This window comes from Uloborus diversus, chromosome 4 (genome assembly GCF_026930045.1).
Source record: "Uloborus diversus isolate 005 chromosome 4, Udiv.v.3.1, whole genome shotgun sequence".
Lineage (NCBI taxonomy): Eukaryota > Metazoa > Arthropoda > Arachnida > Araneae > Uloboridae > Uloborus > Uloborus diversus.
The window spans coordinates 17,666,978-17,688,395 of record NC_072734.1 but is presented as its reverse complement, the minus strand read 5'-3'; the positions used below and the strand labels follow the sequence as shown (position 1 = coordinate 17,688,395).

At 35.1% G+C, this 21,418-nt stretch overlaps 1 protein-coding gene across 1 annotated transcript in view; it reads right to left on the bottom strand.

The window, feature by feature from the left end:
* Positions 1-2,792: 2,792 nt before the first annotated feature.
* LOC129220450 (uncharacterized) overlaps positions 2,793-21,418 on the bottom strand; it is a 44,217-nt gene continuing 25,591 nt past the window's right edge. The window contains exons 5-6 of the mRNA XM_054854869.1: positions 17,248-17,709; positions 2,793-3,288 (exon numbers count right to left, since the gene is read on the bottom strand). Coding sequence (XP_054710844.1) covers positions 2,945-3,288; positions 17,248-17,709 — 806 coding nt within the window. The 3' untranslated portion in view covers positions 2,793-2,944. The remainder of the gene's footprint in view (positions 3,289-17,247; positions 17,710-21,418) is intronic.

Below are 21,418 nucleotides of genomic sequence, written 5' to 3'. Positions count from 1 at the left end.
AATCCGTTTCGCAGATTTCTAAATAATTGCTTCTACTGGGCACATATTTAATTCTTAACTTGATATACTAAACATACTAAAGCTCAGGGACGCCCCGACGGGAGATCACTTTGACTTCCCAATAGTTTTCTTATTTGGCAGTTTTTGTCTGCTCTACGACAATTTGGTAAAATCATCATCTTTCGGCAACATTTGGAGATCTATTCGGAAAAATTCATAGACTAATAATAAGAGTAGACCGAGCTTTCCCAGACTTGCTGATGAAAAAATTGGTTCATGGATACATCATGTGACTGGTGGAAGGCTTGGCGAAAACTTTAGCGGCATGGTTGCTAGATGGCAACATTATCTATAGTTTGGCACTCGACATGTATTTTAAGACGTAATGTATTTTCATTATAATTTTTTTTCCAGGTGCTGAGATTGAACTGTTTTTCTTTTAGTTATGCATTATTTTGGCATTAGTTTTTGATCACAGTTTTCAGTAACTTTTATTTCATTTGGAACTGCTACGTCAGCGTTGGCGTGAACGTAATGGCGTAAACGTTTTGCGTTAACGCAAAAATGTACTAATCAGTATTTTAAATTGAAATTTTAGGTAAAAATCTTACCGTTTGCCGATTCTTTTTGGGCGCTTGCATATTTAATTGCTTATAGAGTTATTGAAATTGACTAAAGAAAATGCACAATACGATCTAAACGAAAAACTCACTATATTAACGAAATATTTACAACTTAGAATAACAAATTTACAAATCGGACTCCATAAAAGATCATTCTTCCGTGTTCCATCAATTCTATTTATTTCATTTCTCGCGGGCGTTGATCGTCTGCTACGATCAACGCCCGCTGTTGCTAGGATATCCACCAGTCACATGATTTGGTTTATGAGCAGCAAAAGGGTTGCCATAGCTCGGTCTACTCTTATTGTTAGTCTATGGAAAAATTATCATCATTCGACGAAATTAGGATTTCCATTCGGCAAAATTTGAAATTCCACTAGGCAAATTGAGAATTACTTCCCTCCCAAAAATTCAAGTTCGAGGTGCCCCTGCTCAAGCTTAAATGACATATCATATTCTGAGTTTTATTTAATAGAATTTCTTTAATTTCGAAAATTGAATCGTTTATTTCAAAAAACAAAATTTAGGGTTTAATTTTGAGAAAATAATCTTATCATTTCAAATTGTTCAATAGAGATTAGATACTTTATACTGAAAGAAACATACTTAAATTTTTGTATTACTTTTAGTAAAAAGTATTGCAAGCTTTGTGACTTAACGTGCTTCCTCCCCCCCCCCCTCTTTTGGAAATTTGAGTTTCCAAATGTGAATTTTGGCGTTTGAGTGGTTTTTAAAATAAACGAAAATTTTAAGTTCCGAATTCTAAATGTACAGAATGGGGTCGTTTCCAATATTTTAAAAGTATTATTTTTTGTAAGAATATGCTTAAAAACATAGGATCTAACCATTTTTAAAATAATTTGTTTAAGTTTAATATTTTTAAAAAAAATTACTTAAATCGATGATCTTTTATTGTTTACACTTCTTACCGATGACATCACAAATGATGAAATGATCATAACGTGGAAACGCGGTACAAAGATGCGCCAAAAAGCATCATTTGTGACGTCATCTGGACCACGCATTGTTTGAAAAATTGGACAGTTAAAAAAATTAATTAAAAAATAGCTGTTGGGAAAATGAAAGAATTTTCTGGGTCAATGTTAATTTGTTTCCTTATTCTCTAAATTTCAGTGACTAAAAGTACTACTTTTGACTGAAGGAAACAACCCCATTATATGAAGAAATGGAGGACGGACTGGTTGTTTCTAAACACTAAATGAACTTTGAAATTGGGGCGGGTTTACCGAGATAAATAAAATTAGTCCCTGGATAGATCGCGCATTATATGCAACAAACTACTTACATAAATGCTTTTCAATTTAAAAGAATGAACATCCATCGCCCAGCATTCACTTGAATTCTTTTTTTTTTTTTGCAATCATGACTTACGATAGGACTTTACTCCTTGAGTTTCTTGTTTCTACAAATGGAATAGGATGAAAATGGCCAAGAAATTGGCATGATTGGTGATCTTCTGAAATGGCTAATACGAGGCATATCCATAAAAAAAGAAATTGTGATAGGATGCTATGATAAAGGGAAAAATTTTATGGCCGATATCCACCAGTACACTTTATGAAAGATTATTTATAGCGTTGAACGTTATGTATTTTTATTTGTTATCGATCTTAAATGATGGGAATGAGTAATCTGGAAATTTTGCATTTCAATGAAGTTTTACTCTTTAGGTTTTTAAACGTAATTTCACACAAAAACTCTTCTTTTAATGTAAACTTTGCTTGAGTAAGGCGCTGAAAAAATAAGAATGAAACCGTAGATGATTTGTAACTATGTCAACTAAAATTTTACTCGGTGAATAAATTTTAAAAACAACCCTTTTGGCGTTGATATGGTAATCTGGAAAATCAGAGAAACATCAACTTTGGTCAAGTGAGGATAATACGCAATTCATGATTGCTCAAAACAAAAATGAATAAATAAATAAAATAATAATAAACTCAAACATGTCGACTATTTTAATTCCTTAACTTTTTATTTCTTCGAAGAGCCCTAGCTCTACTGGTGTGCCGCGAATGCATCAGTTGTAAGGTTTTTTATGTTTCAAAGTGTTCGGCACATCAGAAATGTTTCTAGCATTTGCACTATGAAAACAATACCAAGTCTACCAACAAATATATTTTTATTATTAATGTACATCACAAATTATTAATAGTATAATATTCATTCAAAAATACTTTCACAACATTAGGAAAAACAAAACTTGAACATAAACTCAAATTACAGTGTTCAACCCTTCTTGTTTTGTTGGCGTGTTTAATCGAAAGCTATTCATACATTTAAAAATCATTTCCTTCGTCCTATTCAGAAGTTAAAGAAACAAGTCCGTCAATGTTGATTTCAAATACATCTTGATTGTTTCGGAAAAAGGCCTGAAATTCTTCACCAGGATAATTGTCCCGGAAAAAAGTTTTTAAACAGGGCGCTGCTTGCGTTAAATGCAGCTGCAGGTTGTACCAGTAGATCTCTCCACCAATTTCTTTGAGAATGTTCTCAAAATAATCTATGCACTCATTTTCTGTACTGCAAACAGTTTCATCGTCATTAACAACGAAAAAATTCGGCTGATTCAACAGAAATGATTTGAATGATTCATTTGGATAAGAATCATTAATATAATATTGCACATCGTCACTTGCTTGTCCTAGCAAAAACAAAAAACGAAGATTTCAAAATCTAAAAGAAAGTGTTAGATGTGCAAAGTTAGCGTAGAAGAATAGCCCGATTTTAAAAATTTATATTTCATAATCTGTTACACTTTGCACTATAAATGATACACAAAAATAAACTGAAAGTTATTTTTAACGCACGTAACGACTTAAACGTGAACGTTCCGCCAGGGGCGGCAAATAGGGGGGTCAAGAAGGGGCGGTCGCTCCCCCAAATTTTTTGAGCAGAATGATAGAAAATGGATGAATTTAATTTATGTTAGTCGGAAATCAATGTTCTTTTTAAAAAATCTCGCTGGTTCTCAGTAACTATTTGATAAAATTCGATACAGACTAGAAAAAGCGTTTTGCGTTATTTGGATGATGACTTAGAAATTCATGAAGTATTTTCCGGCCTTTTCAGAACATTGAAAACTTGATAGAGAAGCGTGGTTAATCCTTATATATTATTTCTGTAGCCTGTTTTTGGTTTCTACGCCAGATTTTCCTCAACTCCGATTTCTTTGATTTACGGGTTAATTTAAAGCTTATGGTGCTGGCTACTGACGAAAAATAGACCCACGGTCTAAAAATTGTTTTTTTTCAGCCGAAAAACCCGTTTTAAAGAACCAGAATGAGGTTTTCGGTTAATGGTATTCGGTTTGCGCTATGACCGACAGAGCTGAATAGCTTGATCGGCAGAGCGTTCTCTTCGTAACCAGGAGAATGCGTGTTCGGGCCCACGTCCGGACAATCTGCAACAAAAAATTAGAGAAATATCGCGCATTATATGAACACTTAATGAAGTGAATAACAACTGTGAAGGAATAGAATAAATAAGAAGGAAACGCTCCTTGCTGATATGGAAGCTTGAAGTGACTTTGTGCTAAATTACTTCGGAATTGTACGTTTTTTTTTTTTTTTTTCGTCTTTTTAAGCTTTGGCTCTGGTAAGAAAATTAAAGCATAATGTAAGCGAAAATATAAGTAACAGGTTTAAGATTTCAGACTACAATAGAATTGTTTTTTGTTCAGAAAAAAATAATAAATCGTATATTGAAATATATATTCTTCTAATGAGTTTTTGACTCTTTGTACAAATAAAAAAATTACTATCTCAATTTGAAGGGTAAAATATATATTTTTTTCTTCTTTTTGCAAAAAAAAAAAAAAAAAAAAAAAAAAAAAAAAAAAAAACACAGCTTATCACATTTTTACTACATTCGAAAAGCTACGCTTAAAAAAGAGCATAGTTCAATTTATTTTGTATTTTAACCGTGCTGTTGAAGGATGAACACGTGCTGCCATCTAAGTCATAACGGTTTAAGCAGCCTCCGGTAACAAATTGTAAAAATTTTCAAGAATAAAAAAATGTTTCTTCAATATCTTAACTTATATATTATTCCCTTCTCATTTTAAAAGTTATCAGGCTGACTAATGAAGAAAAATAGACTTACGGTCGAAAAATCAAGTTTTCGAAAACGCCCCTTGCTGTTTCAAAACCTTGATGCTGCCTGTAGTTCTTATGCATTTTTTAAAAGCAAAGTTCTAAAGCAGTTTTCCATTTTTTACGTCGCTTTCGGCAAAAAAAAAAAAAAAAAAAAAAAAAAAAAAAAAAAAAATAGCCTGTGTGTGTGTTCATATTTTAATAAAGCTTAAATGCACTCGACTTAGTTGTTCGGTTAAATTGATAAGTTTTTTTCGGTAGAGCGTTCGGCTATAAACTATCCGAACTTCGGGCAAGTTTGGGCTGTCCGAGAGAATATCAAATTTATATTAGTATTACGCATTACATGTACTCATAACATACAAACGTAATAAAATAAATGCAGTGGGAATGCTACTTGGTGTTTCGACTCCTTTATACAGGCTACAGTTATCATTCAGATAAGTTGACTGTTAATCGAAGAGTTTTCTTCCTTTTTTTAAAGCTTTAACTACATCCAGACCACTCAGCATAATGTAAGCATAAAAAAGTATTAGATTTACCTAAAGGAAATCCTTTTTGTGCAGAAAAACATTTTCATTGTATGCTGAAATGTAGATGTTTCTAATAGCAGTGTTCGACCTTTTGTACAAATGAAAAAATACTACGCCAAATTAAAACTACGAGTTTCATCCAGTAAACCTTTAATTTTTTATTCGCGCAAATACGATATAAAGCATTAAAATTGTTATCAACTTCATTAGCAAGAAATCATTTTCTACTCTTCTGCTTTCTGCTGAAAAAAAAAAAAACATTTTGTCTACGTTCGAAAAATTACACTTAAAAAACGGATTCAGTTCACCTGGTTTTGGTTTTGAATTTTAAGTGTTCGATTAAAAGAGAAACATGTGCGGGCATTTAAGCCGTAACTCATAAAGCAACCTTCTATGTGAAATAGTTCAACATTCAAAGATAAAAACACTTATTTTCAATCTAATTTATTACTTCTCTAGAATGTTCGTTACAATCGCTACGTGAGATCTTCGTCATTCTTTAATCAAATTCCATGCTTTTCGAATAGTTTTAAATCGTATCATGCTGGTTAATGACAAAACATAGAAGCATGATCTTATTATTATTATTATTATTTTTTTTTTTGGCAAAAAGCTTTTTTGCTGTTTTTTACTGCGCATTCCTTCAATGAGTAGCTTTCGAAAAGGAAGGTGCAATTGCTAGGTTTGTTGGGGTGTCGGGCTGTTAATCAGAATGGCGCCAATTCAAAACCGTGCCAATAAATATCTCTTTAATATTTCTTTTTTTCCCGTCAGATGCTCACATGGGCAGGACTGTATTTGCCACAACCTGTTTTATTTACATGCACAATTATTGCTTTTTCACGAGTCACTACTCAGCCACACTTTTAATGATATTTACGATTGAACTGAAAATATGTACGACCAAAGGGTGAGCGATGATCAAATTATCACAACGTTATATTTAACGAGGTTTTGTTACTGATGTCTTTAAATTACATGCCTTCTCTTCTACGCTTACTTTTTTTTTCGGTTCTTCTTCATAATGTTCTTCCTTTGAAATTCTGAAAGAGCGAAATAGCTTATGAAACGATTCGAAGCACAGTGCGGAGTTCCGCACGGGTCGACTAGTTTCAATTAAAGAAGACATTTCCTAATATAGGCTAAATATTTCATACTTGTGCGCCCAATAGGAGAGGCCCGTGCAAAGTGATGTGGCTGCATGGTTTTCACAAGAAAATTCCTTGATATTTTACATTCACTTTTACGCTCATTTTTTAAGTGTATATTTATTTAACGAGTGTTCATCGCTTTCTTCTGCTAGAAACACGTTTCAGCTGCTCAATGTAACTTCTTAAAATGCATGTGATTATTGAATTAAAAAAACATATCAACAAATACCTTTTATGGGGCTTTATAATTATGCGATCTCGGAATGACACAAGATGGTCTTTAAGAGTTAAAACCATAGAAACATTTCTCGATAACTTCAAAGCAGCGATTTGACGACTAGAAGAATTATTGCAAAACGATTCTTTCAATGGTGAAAAAGCTCATGCCCTTTGGCATGTATGATTTCGTGCGAATTTTTATTCAATTTGTATTGAGGAAAGTTTTTGAAAAATGCTTTACTCTATCAAAACATCTTCAATCCGCTACCCTTAATTTCGGACCATTCAAGCCATAGTTCAATTTACAATTGATCTGTGCGTTCGTACTACCATAGTTCAATCTACAATTGAAACTGAAAATAGATTTTATATAGATGTATTTGTTGTATTTCAATCAATCGTAAAACTTTTCAAAAAAATTCTTCCTCCCATCCAATTAAAAAAAAAGTGACAAAAATTCACATGATGATGTGCAGTCAAACATTGATTTAATTATTTTTCTGTATGGTTGGCTCTATATTATCTGGATTGGGTTTTGAAAACGAAAAATAAAATGTTTCAATTATGAGTAAAACTTTTAGCATGAGGCAAGAAAAATTACAAGCAATATACTGACAGATTGGTTATCACATCCAGAGAATGCATTTTCGACATTGTTATGAGCTCATCAGTCTGGAATAGTGAATAACAGAGCTGGAGGTAGATGACATCTCATTGAAGCTGAGATTGCCGACAAGACTAGATTATTCAATGATGAGAAATTAAGCCCCTCACAGTTTTTGAAGTTGCTAGGGTGATTTTCAAGAGCAAGATATAAAAAGTGTTTTCATACTTAACTTTGTTGCTTCAATTATTTTTTAGCTATTCCAATCAGCTCCTAATAGAGAATGATTTTGTATGTCTCAGGAGGTTAGAGAATTATGTTTTCGAAGTACAATGGGGGGGGGGGGGGGGGACTTTTCTATTTAGCTGTACTGGCAAAACAGCTCGACACTGAGCACAGATAAATTAGTAACACGATTCCCTGCTCTTCCATTTTTCCAAAAATCATGCATTAAAATTTTTCCAAAAGGTATAAGAACTTTAGTATCGAGATGTTTTGTATGATAACTTATTAGAAAACGAATCAAAATTTTAATTGTTTCTGAACAAATTTTTATTCATATTAAACCGATTTTATGAGCACTTCCTGTTAGCTAATGTGTGTTTGGTATCACACTGTCGTTATACATGTTTAAGAAACTCGACCCCCCCAAATGAAAAGCTGAAATGCCGCCCCTGCGTTCCGCACTAGCACAGCCAGGAATTAATTCAAGAAGAGTTTTTTTGGTCACAACAGTCTTTAAACTTGTATTAACTACTGTATTAGGATTGGCAACAATGTTAAAACCAAGACCTCTGGGGGGGGGGGGGTCCCCCCTTTCCCATTTTGCTGCCCTACTGAAGCTCGGCAACGCTGGATTGACCGTGTAGGTGATGATGATTTACCATAGACATGGGAACCGGTTCCCATGTCTATGTGATTTACCCTTTATGCGTTGGCCAGCCAGATATCCAAACCTAACCAATGTGATTTTTTTACGAGGTTTTTCAAAGACTATTTTTGCACCACATTACAACATTGCAAACCAAAAACCTAATTGAACCAACCAACATTACAAGAACTGAAAGATTGCATATGTGTAGCATTACGAAAAATGACACTGAAACACTCCAAAATGTACGTTATAGATGTGTGTCGCGTTACGAAAGGCGCACACATCGAACATTTGTGAGTGAAAAAAAACCTTTCACAGTTTATCTTTATTTTTATGTATCACTGGATGCATTGCCCGGCTTTGTACGGTCTATCTCGAAAATACAAGTTATGTCAAGTGACGTGTTCAACAATCAGTATCAGTTGGAGAAAAAAAAAATCGTATTTAGGACTTCAAATTCGAAAGCTTGCAGGAGAGTGATCACCCAAATCCTGCAGAAACGCCTCCACACCATCTTTAAATATCATTTAAAATTTCGTTTCTAGATTTCCATTTAAAAAAAATTCAGAGGTCATCGAAACTCTCCTCCCCCTTGTATCACCAAAGATGGTCCGAAATTTCTTTTTTAGGGGTTCAATTCCGAAAACTGGGAGGAACCCCCGAACACTTGATCTTGATAACATCAGCGAATATGATCTACAACTGCGTTTTAGAATTCAAATTTCGAAAAATTATCGAAAGAGGGTCCCCGAATAGCTTCACACACTAACATTAACAAAGATCGCCAAAAACTGCGTTTCAAAAGCTAACTTCGAAAATTTTTCGTTCGACCGTGCGCAACACGCTCGCCAGCATCACTAAAAGTCGTCTTAAATTTCGTTTTATTGGCTTCAATTCCGAATTATCTCCCGAAAACTACTCCCTCTCACATCATTGAAAGTCGACTAAAATAAAGTTTTTTAAGCTTCGGTCTCCTTAACGTTATCAAAGAAGACCTACAATCCCTTTCGTTATATTTCAATTTCGAAAATAATCCTGGAGAGTACTCCGAACCTTTTCTCTCCCTAACATTACCTAAGATCACATAGAATGCATTTTTAAGACAACAAATAAAAAATTCCCTGGAGGGGGGGGGGGGAGGGCACCGAATCTTTGCTCTCATTAACATTGCCAAAGATGTCTAAAGACGTTCATTAAAACTATACATTCTGTTTTCACGCGATATCGCGTGAAAAGTTCCTCCTCTTCAATCGTTATTGCACATAAGACCTTCAGATACTGACTTGGGAGCAGGGGGGGGGGGGGATTTATCGATAACAAACTTGTTAAGAACTTCGATTTAAAAAAAAACATCGCCCTCTTCCCGAAGAGCGTCAATTGCACCTAAATTGGCACTTTGGGAACTTGATTGAGAAATTTGCGCAGAAAGTATTCCTGAACCTTTTCCCTCCTCCTAGTGTTTCCAAACATAGCTTACACATACGTTTTAAAGCTCGGATTTCGAAAACGTTTTTGGGAATTCTTCAAATACCCCTCCCGCAAACATCACCCAAGATCATTTAGAAATAGTCCAGCAATACGTTTTTGAAGCTGTAATTTCAAAATTTTTCCGGGGGAGTGCCGCCGAACCCCCCCCCCCCCCATCATCTGCACAAACATTACACTTTTTACTACGCAGGTGTTTTTTTTTTTTAATTTTAAATTCTTTTTTTTTTTCACATATGTAAACGCTATTCTTCTAATTTTAGTCCTTAAATTCTAGTGGTGACCCCTCCTAAAACTAGAAGATGTATCCGCTCTCGCCTTTACATCTGAAAAAACTAAGGGGGGAGGGGTGCGTCTCCTCTTCAAGGAGCAAGTCTTAAGGGGCCGGTATGCCAGGGCCGGTTCATGCTGTCCCATCCGCCCCTGAGAATACTCTTGTTGCTTCATTAACGTTGGTCATTGTATCAGGGCATTTGATTCATTACAACAATACTAAGAAGTCCCAGTCTCAGAAAAAGTTTTTGGATAACTTTGCTAATTTTAACTCTCACTTTGTTTGAAGAGATATTCAAAAACTTGAGCAGTTTAACTTATTGCACTGTCATGCGAGTCATCCTGTGTTTTATCCAAGTTTCTGTCGCCTCTTTTAGAGTTGTGCCGAGTATATAAATAATGTCTGGTTTTTCATTGCTTTCTTCTTTGGATAAAATATTGTGCTCTTTTTTTATGTTAAAAGGTTTTGAGCGCATTCTTTAAGCTTACAGAAGTGCTCCAACATTGCATTCTGGCTACTCCAGCGGATTTATCAATATATCTAATTCATTTCTCTATTTTTTCTAAAGCGTAATTTTCGAGATTTTAAATTTTAGTGATGGTTTTCGAAAAACGTTTATACATTTTACGCATTTTCTCAATTGCTGATCTTATGAGAACTGAGACCTAGAAGAAGAATACCAATTCATTCTCAGAAAAATATACTTTACTTTAATTGTGTTCTTGAATGGTTAAACCACCATTTATTTTATGAAGGCGCAAAGTTTTTCTTGCTCTTCTATAGGAGGAAAGTGATTCAAACTTTAGAGGAGGATATTGAAAATACTCGTTTTTTTTTGAGCGACAAAAATTGCGAAACGTTCACAGGGGAAAAAAACAAGGAGATTGGAAATCCCCTACGCTAAATATACAAATACAAATGTGACGACCAGCAACAAGCTCTGGGCCCAGCTAGGCTGGTCCTAGTCAATTAATTAGTCCCCAATGAAGATCAATGGCCCTCTTAAAGCTATCCACTCCCTTGCTCATTACCGCCTCTTCCGGTAAGCTATTCCAAGTGCCCACGACCCTGCTAAAGTAGTAGTTTTTCCTGATTTCCAAGTTAGCCTGAGATTTAAATAGCTTAAAACAATGACCCCTTGTCCTGCTCTCCCCGCAAAAATTTAATCCATTTACATCTTTCATTTTGATAAATTTAAATAACTGAATCATGTCCCCTCTGACTCTCCTTTGCTCCAGGCTATACATAATAAGCCTATTAAGTCTTGTATCATAATCTAAATCTGAGAGTCCCCTTACTAATTTAGTTACCCTTCTTTGAACCCTTTCCAATACAAAAATATCTTTCTTCAGATAAGGCGACCAAAACTGAACAGCGTACTCCAAATGAGGTCTTACTAAACTCCTATATAAAGGCAGAAGAACTTTCTTAGATTTGTTTGAAATAGATCTATTGATGAACCCAAGCATTTTGTTGGCTTTGTTACTAGCAATACTGCACTGTTGACTAAACTTGAAGTCCTGATTTATAAAGACACCCAGATCCATAACATTTTCTGCTTGATTTATGACTGAACCCTGTAAACGATATCTCATACGCTTATTTCCATGACCTAAGTGTAGCACTTGACATTTCCCTACATTAACTGCCATACCCCATTTATCTGCCCACTTAGTAATATGATCTAAATCCTCTTGCAGCTGTTTTACTTGTTCTTCATTTTCGACAATCCCCATAACTTTTACATCGTCAGCAAAACAATTCATGCTTCCAGAAATATTTTCATTGATGTCATTCATAAATATAATAAACAAAAGAGGCCCTAAAACCGATCCTTAAGGAACCCCACTTAAAACATCACTCCAATTAGAATGATTTCCTCTCACAACTACTCTTTGTTTCCTACCAGTAAGCCAATTTCTAACCCAAAGTAAAGTTTTTCCTCCTATTCCAATGTCAGCTAACTTGCTGAGAAGAGCAACATGCGGTACCTTGTCAAAAGCTTTTTGAAAATCAATATAAACAACATCCACACATTTTTTGTTATCTAAAGCTGAGGTAACCTTGTCGTAGAAATGCAATAAATTAGTAGTACAGGATTTACCTTTCCTGAAACCATACTGCAAACTAGTCAACAGACTATTAGTCTCTAAGAACATCATGATCTTAATTTTGATCAAAGTTTCGAAAATCTTACAAATCACCGAAGTCAAACTTACAGGTCTATAATTCCCAGCAATACCTTTAGACCCCTTCTTGAAGAGTGGCGTTATGTTAGCCAGCTTCCAGTCCTCTGGCACCGTCCCCGAGTTATAAGAAGCATTGAAAATATTCAAAATAACATCCACTAATTCCTCTGCACATTCAACTAAAATTTTTGGATAGATATTATCTGGTCCCGGAGCTTTAGTTGCTTTAATCTTTTTCAAATGAAATAAAACCTCCTCCCTGGAAAATACAAAATCCTCAAGCTGTATAATCGCTTGTGTCTTGTTAGTGTCAACTGTTGAGATACAGTTATCGTTAAACACACTGGAAAAAAAGTTATTTAGAACATTTGCAATATCCCTATCGTTTTGGATTAAATTTCCATACTCATCAACCAAAGGCTCAATTTGACTGTTTCGAGCTTTCCCAGAATTAGCGTAAGCAAAAAACCTCTTAGGGTTCCCATCAATGTCATCTGCCAGCCTTTGCTCCAATTCCCTTTTCTGAATCCGTACCAAATACTTAAAATTTCGCCTTGCCTTACCATACTGGAGCCTCTCCGCACTCTGACCAGTTTCTTTAAACTTACGAAAAGCGGCTTGCTTATAATTAAGAGCTTCTTTAGTCTCCCTGGAGAACCACATGGGCCAAATTTTGGTACTAACACCTTTTCTCCTAAATGGAACATAGTCCCCAACGGTTTTAGCAAGTTTATCCTTAAATTCCGTCCACTGCTGATCGACGTCGTTATTTTCCAACCCTGACGAAAAAACCTCTTTCAAGCTCTGCCTAAGTGCAACAAAATCGGTGTTTCTGAAATTGGGCACAAACCTAAAATTATCATCTTTGCACACTTCAAATTGAACCCGGAACCTAATGCTGTTATGATCACTATCTCCAATATGCTCCCCTACACTCAACCCTTGAACAAAACTACCTATGTCACAAAAAAACTAGATCCAAAATGGCCTCCTCTCGAGTTCCCTGAGTTACAACTTGATCTAAGAAACAGTCACCAATTACTTTTAAAAATTCCTCTTCTTTGCTATTACCAGGATAAAAATTATTCCAATCAATACCCGGAAAATTGAAATCCCCCATTATGATAACGGATCCTTTACTGGACATGTCACTTATAATACGGTACATCTGTTCATCTTGTCCCTGGTTTGAATTAGGTGGCCTATAAATGTTTCCAAAGCGTAGCTTTTTGCCCTTACTGCTCATCAACTCAAGCCAAACCATATCAATATCAGTAGGCTTATCATTTATGACCAATTCATTGCAAATAAAATTGTCTCTAACATAAAATAAAACCCCACCACCTCTTTTACCTACTCTATCCTGTCTGAACAAATTATACCCAGCAATATGTAATAACCCTGCATCAGATTCGGTAGCCCATGTCTCTGTAATTCCAATAACATCCAACTTCTCATCCATAACTATGCTTTTCAATTCATCCATCTTGTTCCTAATACTGCGAGCATTGGTATAGAAAACTTTAAGCATGCCTAAGTTGCTTTTATTTAACACTCTGAAATTTCCTAAATTACAATTGTTAACATTACTACTATTGTTCGTCACTTTATTTCCATTCCTAGCAATACCCAAAAAAATTTCGTTCTCTCGATACCTGATGCTTGAACCATGCCCCCCATTCCAACTTAGTTTTTTGACTCCGAAGCCCTTAAAATTAATCCACTAACCATTTTGACTCCGAAGCCCTTAAAATTAATCCACTAACCATTTTGACTCCTGTAGAGCTCAGATGCAGGCCATCCCTAGCAATCCAATCCCGTTTACAATGACTCCATACATCAATGAACCTGATACTGCGCTTTTCGCAAATTGACTTCAGTAGCAAGTTCATACACCTCGCACGTTGATTAGCCAGCTCCTATGCACTCCATACCTGGGAAGCAAACCAACCACTTGGACATTCGTCGAAAAGCTGATTGCTTTATCCAACAGGGATTCCCATTCCCTAGAAAACTCCTCATTTTTACTGTGGCCTACATCATTTGTTCCCACCCACAAAGTAACCATATCCTCCTTATTCAATACTCCCTTCTTTTCAGCAACCATATTAACGTCTTTTACCCGAGCCCCTGGTAAACAACACCTAGCCACCTTACGCTTTACTCTCCCAACTGTGTTACCCACCTCCCTTACCATAGAGTCCCCCAAAATTACACTCTTAGTTTCCCAATCTAACTCCTCATTTGAAACTTCCCCCCGAATCTCTGGAACATTTATACCCTCTACAACTGGCTTACACCCTAATGCTAACTGGGCTTCCAAAACTAGCATCTTAAGTCTTAAGTCTGAGAGTTCAGCACATTTAGTGCAAATATAATCCTCCTCAAAAACAGACTCATTTTCCCCCTTATACAGGCAGAACATATGACATAAATCACAAGAGATCCACCTGTCCCCCTTCCCACTCTTTACCTCTTTCATAATGCATATAACACCCATTTCTACTCAGTGAATATGTTCCAAAAGGCAAAACAGAAAGATAAAAATGCAAAAAAACACAGAATAAATACTAAAAACAGCAGTAAATAAACAGAGTTGCTACACCCAATAAAGCACACAAGATCAAAAACCAGGAGATCACCACATGTTAGGCTTAGCTCCAAAAAATGCAAAAACACTTCAAGAATACAATAACAGCAAAAATGACACCCCAAAACACAATAAAACTAAATTACATGATAAAGTGAAGTAAAAAAACCTAAAACTAGACAGTAATAATGAAAAATTATAGTAAAAAAACACTTATCAAATTAGCAGCAATAACACTCCCTGCATCACAGGCGCCCTCTAGTGGCCAATATCATGCGAAACCCCGCGAGATTCGGGATTGGAAGCTTAAATTGATACCTAAAGCTTTTTGCTTAACGGGCAAAGTTGGCTTGAAACTTCCGCGACTATATATGTTTTCAGGCCCAAGAGTTCAGATTCACCTTGTGTATTGTAGTTGGCAATGGGTCAAAACTTCGCGACCGAATCTTCGCCAGACAATACTTCGCATGGTCAAAATTTCGCACGGCCAAAACTTCGCACATTCCAAATTTCGTGCGTACAATACTTTGCACAAACAAAACTTTGTGCGTGTATTACTTTTCGCATCTGAAATAAAAAATTTTAAAATTAAATTATTTAGTTTTAATGTGAATCTTTTTTTTAATTACATAAACAGTCGACGCTTGTTATAACGACCACACACATTATAAAGACCATTCCATTGTAACGACTACTGGTAAAAGTCCCAACTTTATCTCTATATACTCTATGTCAAAATTTATTTAAGATTACTTTTTGCTAAAAAACCCTCAAATTTCTAAAATTCATCTCTCTTGTGGAAGTTCTTAACTTCAAATTTTATGTTTTATTTCATTTTCTCATGAATCCATACATCATATAGAACATCTTCTCTGCATAATTAGGATTTAAAATTTCGAAATTTTTTTTTTTCGATCATTCAATTTCTTGCTCGAATGGAGAGGCGAGCTAATTATGAGTAACACCGCGGAAAGCAAGTCGGGAGGGGAGGGGGTGATCGCTTCTGAATTTTACTCACAAATTTTGAAAAACTAGTTTTAAATAGGATTAGGAATAAATGATAAAAAAAATTTAAAATGAAATACAAAATTTCTAACCGTCAAAAATTTTTCATTGAGTTAGCTATAGAACATTAAATTGTTATTATAAAACCAATTAATTGTTTTTGGAAAAGTGATCAATTAATCTTAATCTTCAAATTGATATCAATTTATTACTTCATTAACTTGCTATACTTAAACTCATTTAGGATTTACACAATTAACTTGCAATCAAGTAATTCATTATGAAAAATTAGTTTTTAATACAGTGTGTGTTTAGTGCGTTCCTGGAAATCCCCCCCCCCATTGAACAATTCCCCCCCCCCCACCAAAAGACACATTTTTACTTGTTTGCTTTTTATGATATGTTTATGGAAGTTCATTGTTATGAAAGCGCGAAGTTCAACACACGCGAAATTCTGGATAGGCGAAGTTTTAGACACACGAAGTTATGGATCGGCAAAGTTTTCGACACGCGAAGTTATGAATCGGCGAAGTTTTGTTCACGCGAAGTAATGGATCGGTGAAGTTTTGGCAGCGAAGTTTTGACCCCTAACCATTGTAGTTACGACTTACGAGCTTTTCTGGTGAACAACAGACAGTATTTAAAGTTTATTTTTTCATCCTTACCTGAAATAACACAAAATGTCAAAAACCTAAAACGTTTACTATTATTTCTGAAACTTTTATGAAAATCTGAGATGATACAATTGAGAAAAAATATTCTTTGTTGTTGGATTTAACATGTGATGATCAAAAAATTCACCTGCAAAATGAAAGCGGAAGATTTTTTTTTTTTTTTTTTTGTTGTTGTTTTTGAAATGTTGCACATGTAACGCACCCATCTGTATCAAACTTTACCGCATTAGGGTAAAAAACAGAATCGAAAAAAAGAAAAATTAATTTGAATTTTGACATCTTGAATTCAAATTATGTTTTTCGCAATCACAAGTTTGTGTGTGTATGTAGGCGTGTGCGGGGGGTAACTGTGTAGGGGGATATGTGTAAGTGTGTAGGCATGTGTGTTGTGTCTGCGTGCAGGTTTGAGAGTGTGGGTAGTTGTGTGTATGAGTGTTTGTGTGTGGGGGGGGGGAATGTGTATGTTTGTGTCAGTGTGCAGGCATGAATGTGTGGGTAGTTGTGTGTAGGTGTAGGTGTCTGTATGTGTGTGTATGTGTTTGAGTGTGTGTATGTGTTTGTGTATAGATGTATATATGTGTTTGTGTATAGATGTATGTATGTGTGTGTGTGTACGTGCGTGTATGTATGCGTGTAAGTGTAGGATATGGACGCAACCTGGAGACGGTTTTCGCTAGAGGAGCAGCATCGTGTTTTGCGACACCCGGTCGACGGTTGTGCTGCAGAGGGTGCTGGTGGGAAAATAAAATCATAGCACATCAAAACAGTCAAATGAAAGCAATAAGCAATCGTGATTGCTCAAAAAAAAGAAAAAGTTTTATCCTTCACCCTGTTGTATAGGTGACAGAAACATGACTTGAAGATAAAACATAACTTACGTTTAATTAATGACTTATCAAACACTGTCTTACCTATATGTCCTCTGAAGTTCATATAATGAGGAGGAGAGCCGGTACGACTCAAAAACTGTTCAAAATATTCAGCAGCACTTGTTTCTATGTCATCAGAACACGATGCAGTCGATACCGACTCGCTTTCTTCTTCACATAAAAAGACCGACTCATTCTCATCCAAATAAAAGAGCGCTGGATATTTTTTTAGGAATGATACAAACGACTCGTTGAGGTGGTTCACGTAATCTCTTACATTTTTATGCGCTTGCCCGACATGAACTAATAATGTTGCGTGGTGTAAGCCTCCGCCCAAGTCTCTCAGTCGTTTCTCGAGGAATGAAACGCATTCTTCTTCTGTAAGGTTTACTGTATCGTCATCTTGAACAGTAAAATAATGAGTTTGTGACAGTAAAAAACTTTTAAATCTCTCTCCGGGATAGTTTGCATTTATGAAATCCTTAACCCAGTTAGTGGCTTGACCTAGGGGGAAAAAATCGCTATGATAGTACATTATAATGACTTTTGCTTAGCGCAAAAGTGGTATCTGCAATGAGTTCAAAATGAGAAATTCCCGCTTAAGGGATCACAGTACCTTTCAAGCAATTTTTTTTTTAATTTAAGTAAATCTTATATTTCTTTGAAACCACAACATGCATACTTATTTCTTAATCAATAATTTATTTTCAAAATTTAAAAATACTGTTTACTTTTTTTAAAAATTCAAAAAAATGAGGAAAGTTTCAATTTTTTAAAATTCCTCAGCTTTTTTTTACTTTTTTCTATATCTAATATATAGAAGAAAGTATTAGATTCGTGCAAATTTTCGAATTTCAAATTTTGACGGATTCGAACGTTTTGAGGTGTGCTGAGTCCATTTCGACTATTTTTACTTTCTTCTATATCTAATATATAGAAGAAAGTATTGGATTCGTGCAAATTTTCGAATTTCGAATTTTGACGGATTCGAACGTTTTGAGGTGTGCTGAGTCCATTTCGACCATTTTTGGAAAATGTCTGTCTGTCTGTGTGTGTGTGTGTATGTATGTGTGTGACCAGTTTTTTGTGGCCGCTCTACAACAAAAACTACCGCATGAAATCGAACGAAATTTAGTACACATATGTGCCCCTATGTGAACTTGTGCCCATTAGTTTTTGGCGCGAATTCCTCCAAGGGGGTGGAGCAATGGGACGTTTTTCGAGTTACGCGTGCTTGCTATTCCTCAGGAAGTTACTGGCGGAATCAAACAAAATTTGGTCCATATGTTGGTATTAACAGGAACAGGTGCTGATTCAATTTTGGTGTCAATAACTCAAACGGGGGTTGAGCTATAGAACGTTTTTTGTCGTCAATTGTGACTGCTGTATCTCAAGAAATAATGAACGGAATGAAAGAAAAATTTATCGGCAAGTAGCCCTTAGTGGGTATAAGAGCTGATTTTATTTTTGTGTCAACAGCTAAAAAGGGGGGTAGCGCAATCACCCGTTCTTTTTTTCCATTGTGAGTGCCCTATCTCAAGAAGTAATGCTACGTTCTGGTTGAAATTTGGAATATATGTGAATCCATATGTAAACAGGCTTTGGTTCAATTTTGACACCAATCGCTCCAAGGTGATTTTTTTTTTTTTTTTTTTTTTGCGAATAAAAATAGCTTTATTAATGCAACAATAAGAAAGATAAATCGTAATAGATTGTCGTCTGCTTATTTCTCGTGATTTTAATTGTATGGAAATGATCGGAAATATTATCTCAATGATTTAAAATTTTTAACTGTTGCCATCTTATGTTTGTTAACAAATAAAATTTTTATAATTAATTCAAGCAAGGCTTTTAAAATAACTTTCAATTTTCGTTCTTTGCTTTGCTTTTGCAGTAATTTTTGCATGTGTAATTTTGTTTTTGTTGGGAATATTGCTTCCTCGTCAAGCATGGGGAGGGATCAGAAAAAAAAAAGAAAAATATAGAAGAAAGTTTCGTAATGGCCACAACATACTAGTTTATTTTTGCACTAATTTAAAAAAAAGTTTTTTGCTAAACGATCACTATAATCATCTCTAAAAATCTGTGCATTCATTTGCTTATGAGTTTATTAGAAAATTTTCTGTGAGTAATTATGTAAAAAATCGAAGTTAAAAAAAATAAAATAAATTGGTTTTTAAAGGTTTAACATGCTCTAAACATTTGAGTAATTTATAAAATGCTTATCCAATGCACAGTTTTGTCAAATATGTTATCCCAATTGCAAAAAGTATTACTTTAAAGCTGTATCTTTAATAGAAAAAATCCTTAGGGATTCTAATGACACGAAAACACAAAAAAAAAACATCATCGAGAAAAAGCAATTTAAAGTTTTTCTTTTGCGAGCATGGCCTAAAACCATGCATAACGTTTTAAATATTTAACTAAAGCAATGAAACTTTTCCCCTGTGTTTAGAATAGTTTTTAGTTTTGAAATAAGCGATAAAATTTTTTTTGATCGTTTCATCATTTTTGAGGTACCCCTTAGTTTTGCGCCTCCATGTATTTGATTCAGATGAGACTTTTTCAGAATTTTTTGAAAAATATTTCCCCATTGACAAATGACCGTAAAACACTGTATTTGGGTCAAATATGTGACAAAGAACCACCTGGTGACAATACCTCAATTTTGACAATAAGTGCAGATACGACTTTTGTGCTTAACACGGCAGTAAACGTACTGCTGTCTGCACAAAATGTAACACCAAGAATGACCAGAGATATCACAGTGAAATTTATTTGGCAGATAACATGTTGCAGTCCAAGTATCCATGAGTGCCAGACCTAAGTCATAGTATAGAGACCAAAAAAATTTTTTTGCGTAAAGGTTCGCTGCTATTTAAGTTGAGTCGCGCTGGCTTTGGCAGGAAATAGGTAGCAAAGGTGCGTAAAATTGCAGCTAAAACTAAACATCATAGATTCATCCCATGTCACGTGATCTGGTGGTCCCCATTCAACCATCTCCGATTTGTAGGACGTTTTAGAGGTGCAGACAAGCCTTTGAAACTAACCTATGCAAATTTTCAGCCTCCAAGACACAAATCATGAGGATCTAGGATACTTCAAAAAGAAAAATAATAAGTACTGTTTGACCGCGGATTGTATGTAATTTGGCAATCTGCCAAGTAAAGACTATTCCATCTGAATGAATTTAACAGGGGAGAAGGGAAAATAACGATGGGATTTTGATGCACGCGTTTTATAACATCACTAGTGCCTTATTCATTTATTGCATTCTCTAAAATAAAATAAGGGAAAACAAAAATAGTTACCATGGAAACAAAAAGAAAAAAATATTTTCATTTCGTTCAGGAACGTAAAAGCAAAATGGTAAGCACAAAACTTTGTTGTGAATAAATAATTCAATTAAATTTTGCCGTGAGAATATAGATCGAATATACTTTACATTAAAAAAACGTTGCTGAGAGCAAAGTCTCATTTTTACAAAACTAAGGCTAAATAATAGAGAGGCAAAAGTGCACATCTGTAACAAACCAACTAATACCCCTATAAACTAATAGATACGTCCATTTCCGCCTATAAACCGGATGTTAGCCTTTCCATGTAATCGATGGTCAAACAGTAGGCTCCAATATGGGTTCCAATGGGGAAACCGCGATAAACATGACAATTCGTTTCACAAAACCAGTGATGCTTCCATCAACTTTTCTTAGGGTATACTCCTAGTAATCCATTACGCACAATATGTGTATATGCGATCATATACATAACATGTCCTGATATGAACATTTTTGAAGCTTGATGGTATACGCTATGTGTCCAAAAAATGCTTGAGTATACGGCGTATATGGAGTATACCCCTATGGCAGCGCTTCCCAAAGTGTGTTCCGCGGAACCCTTGGGTTCCGCCGAAGTATAAGAAGGGTTCCGCTGTAAGTGTTAGCCGTTTTGCATAAAGTTATTTTCCCTTAGTTTCAAGATAAATCAAATAATCAATATCAAGGAACTAAAATTTCGCTGACTCGAGGAAAGTTCTTGATGAAGCTTCAGAAATAGTTTATTTTGTGAAATTTCTCCAGTCAAGAGTACTTAGCAAGATTTTTAAAGATATGGGTAGGGAGCAAAAATTACGACTTTTTCATATAATATATGCTGGCTATCCAAAACAAAAGTTTTTAAAAGGTTGTATGAACTTTCACATGATATGAGGGTT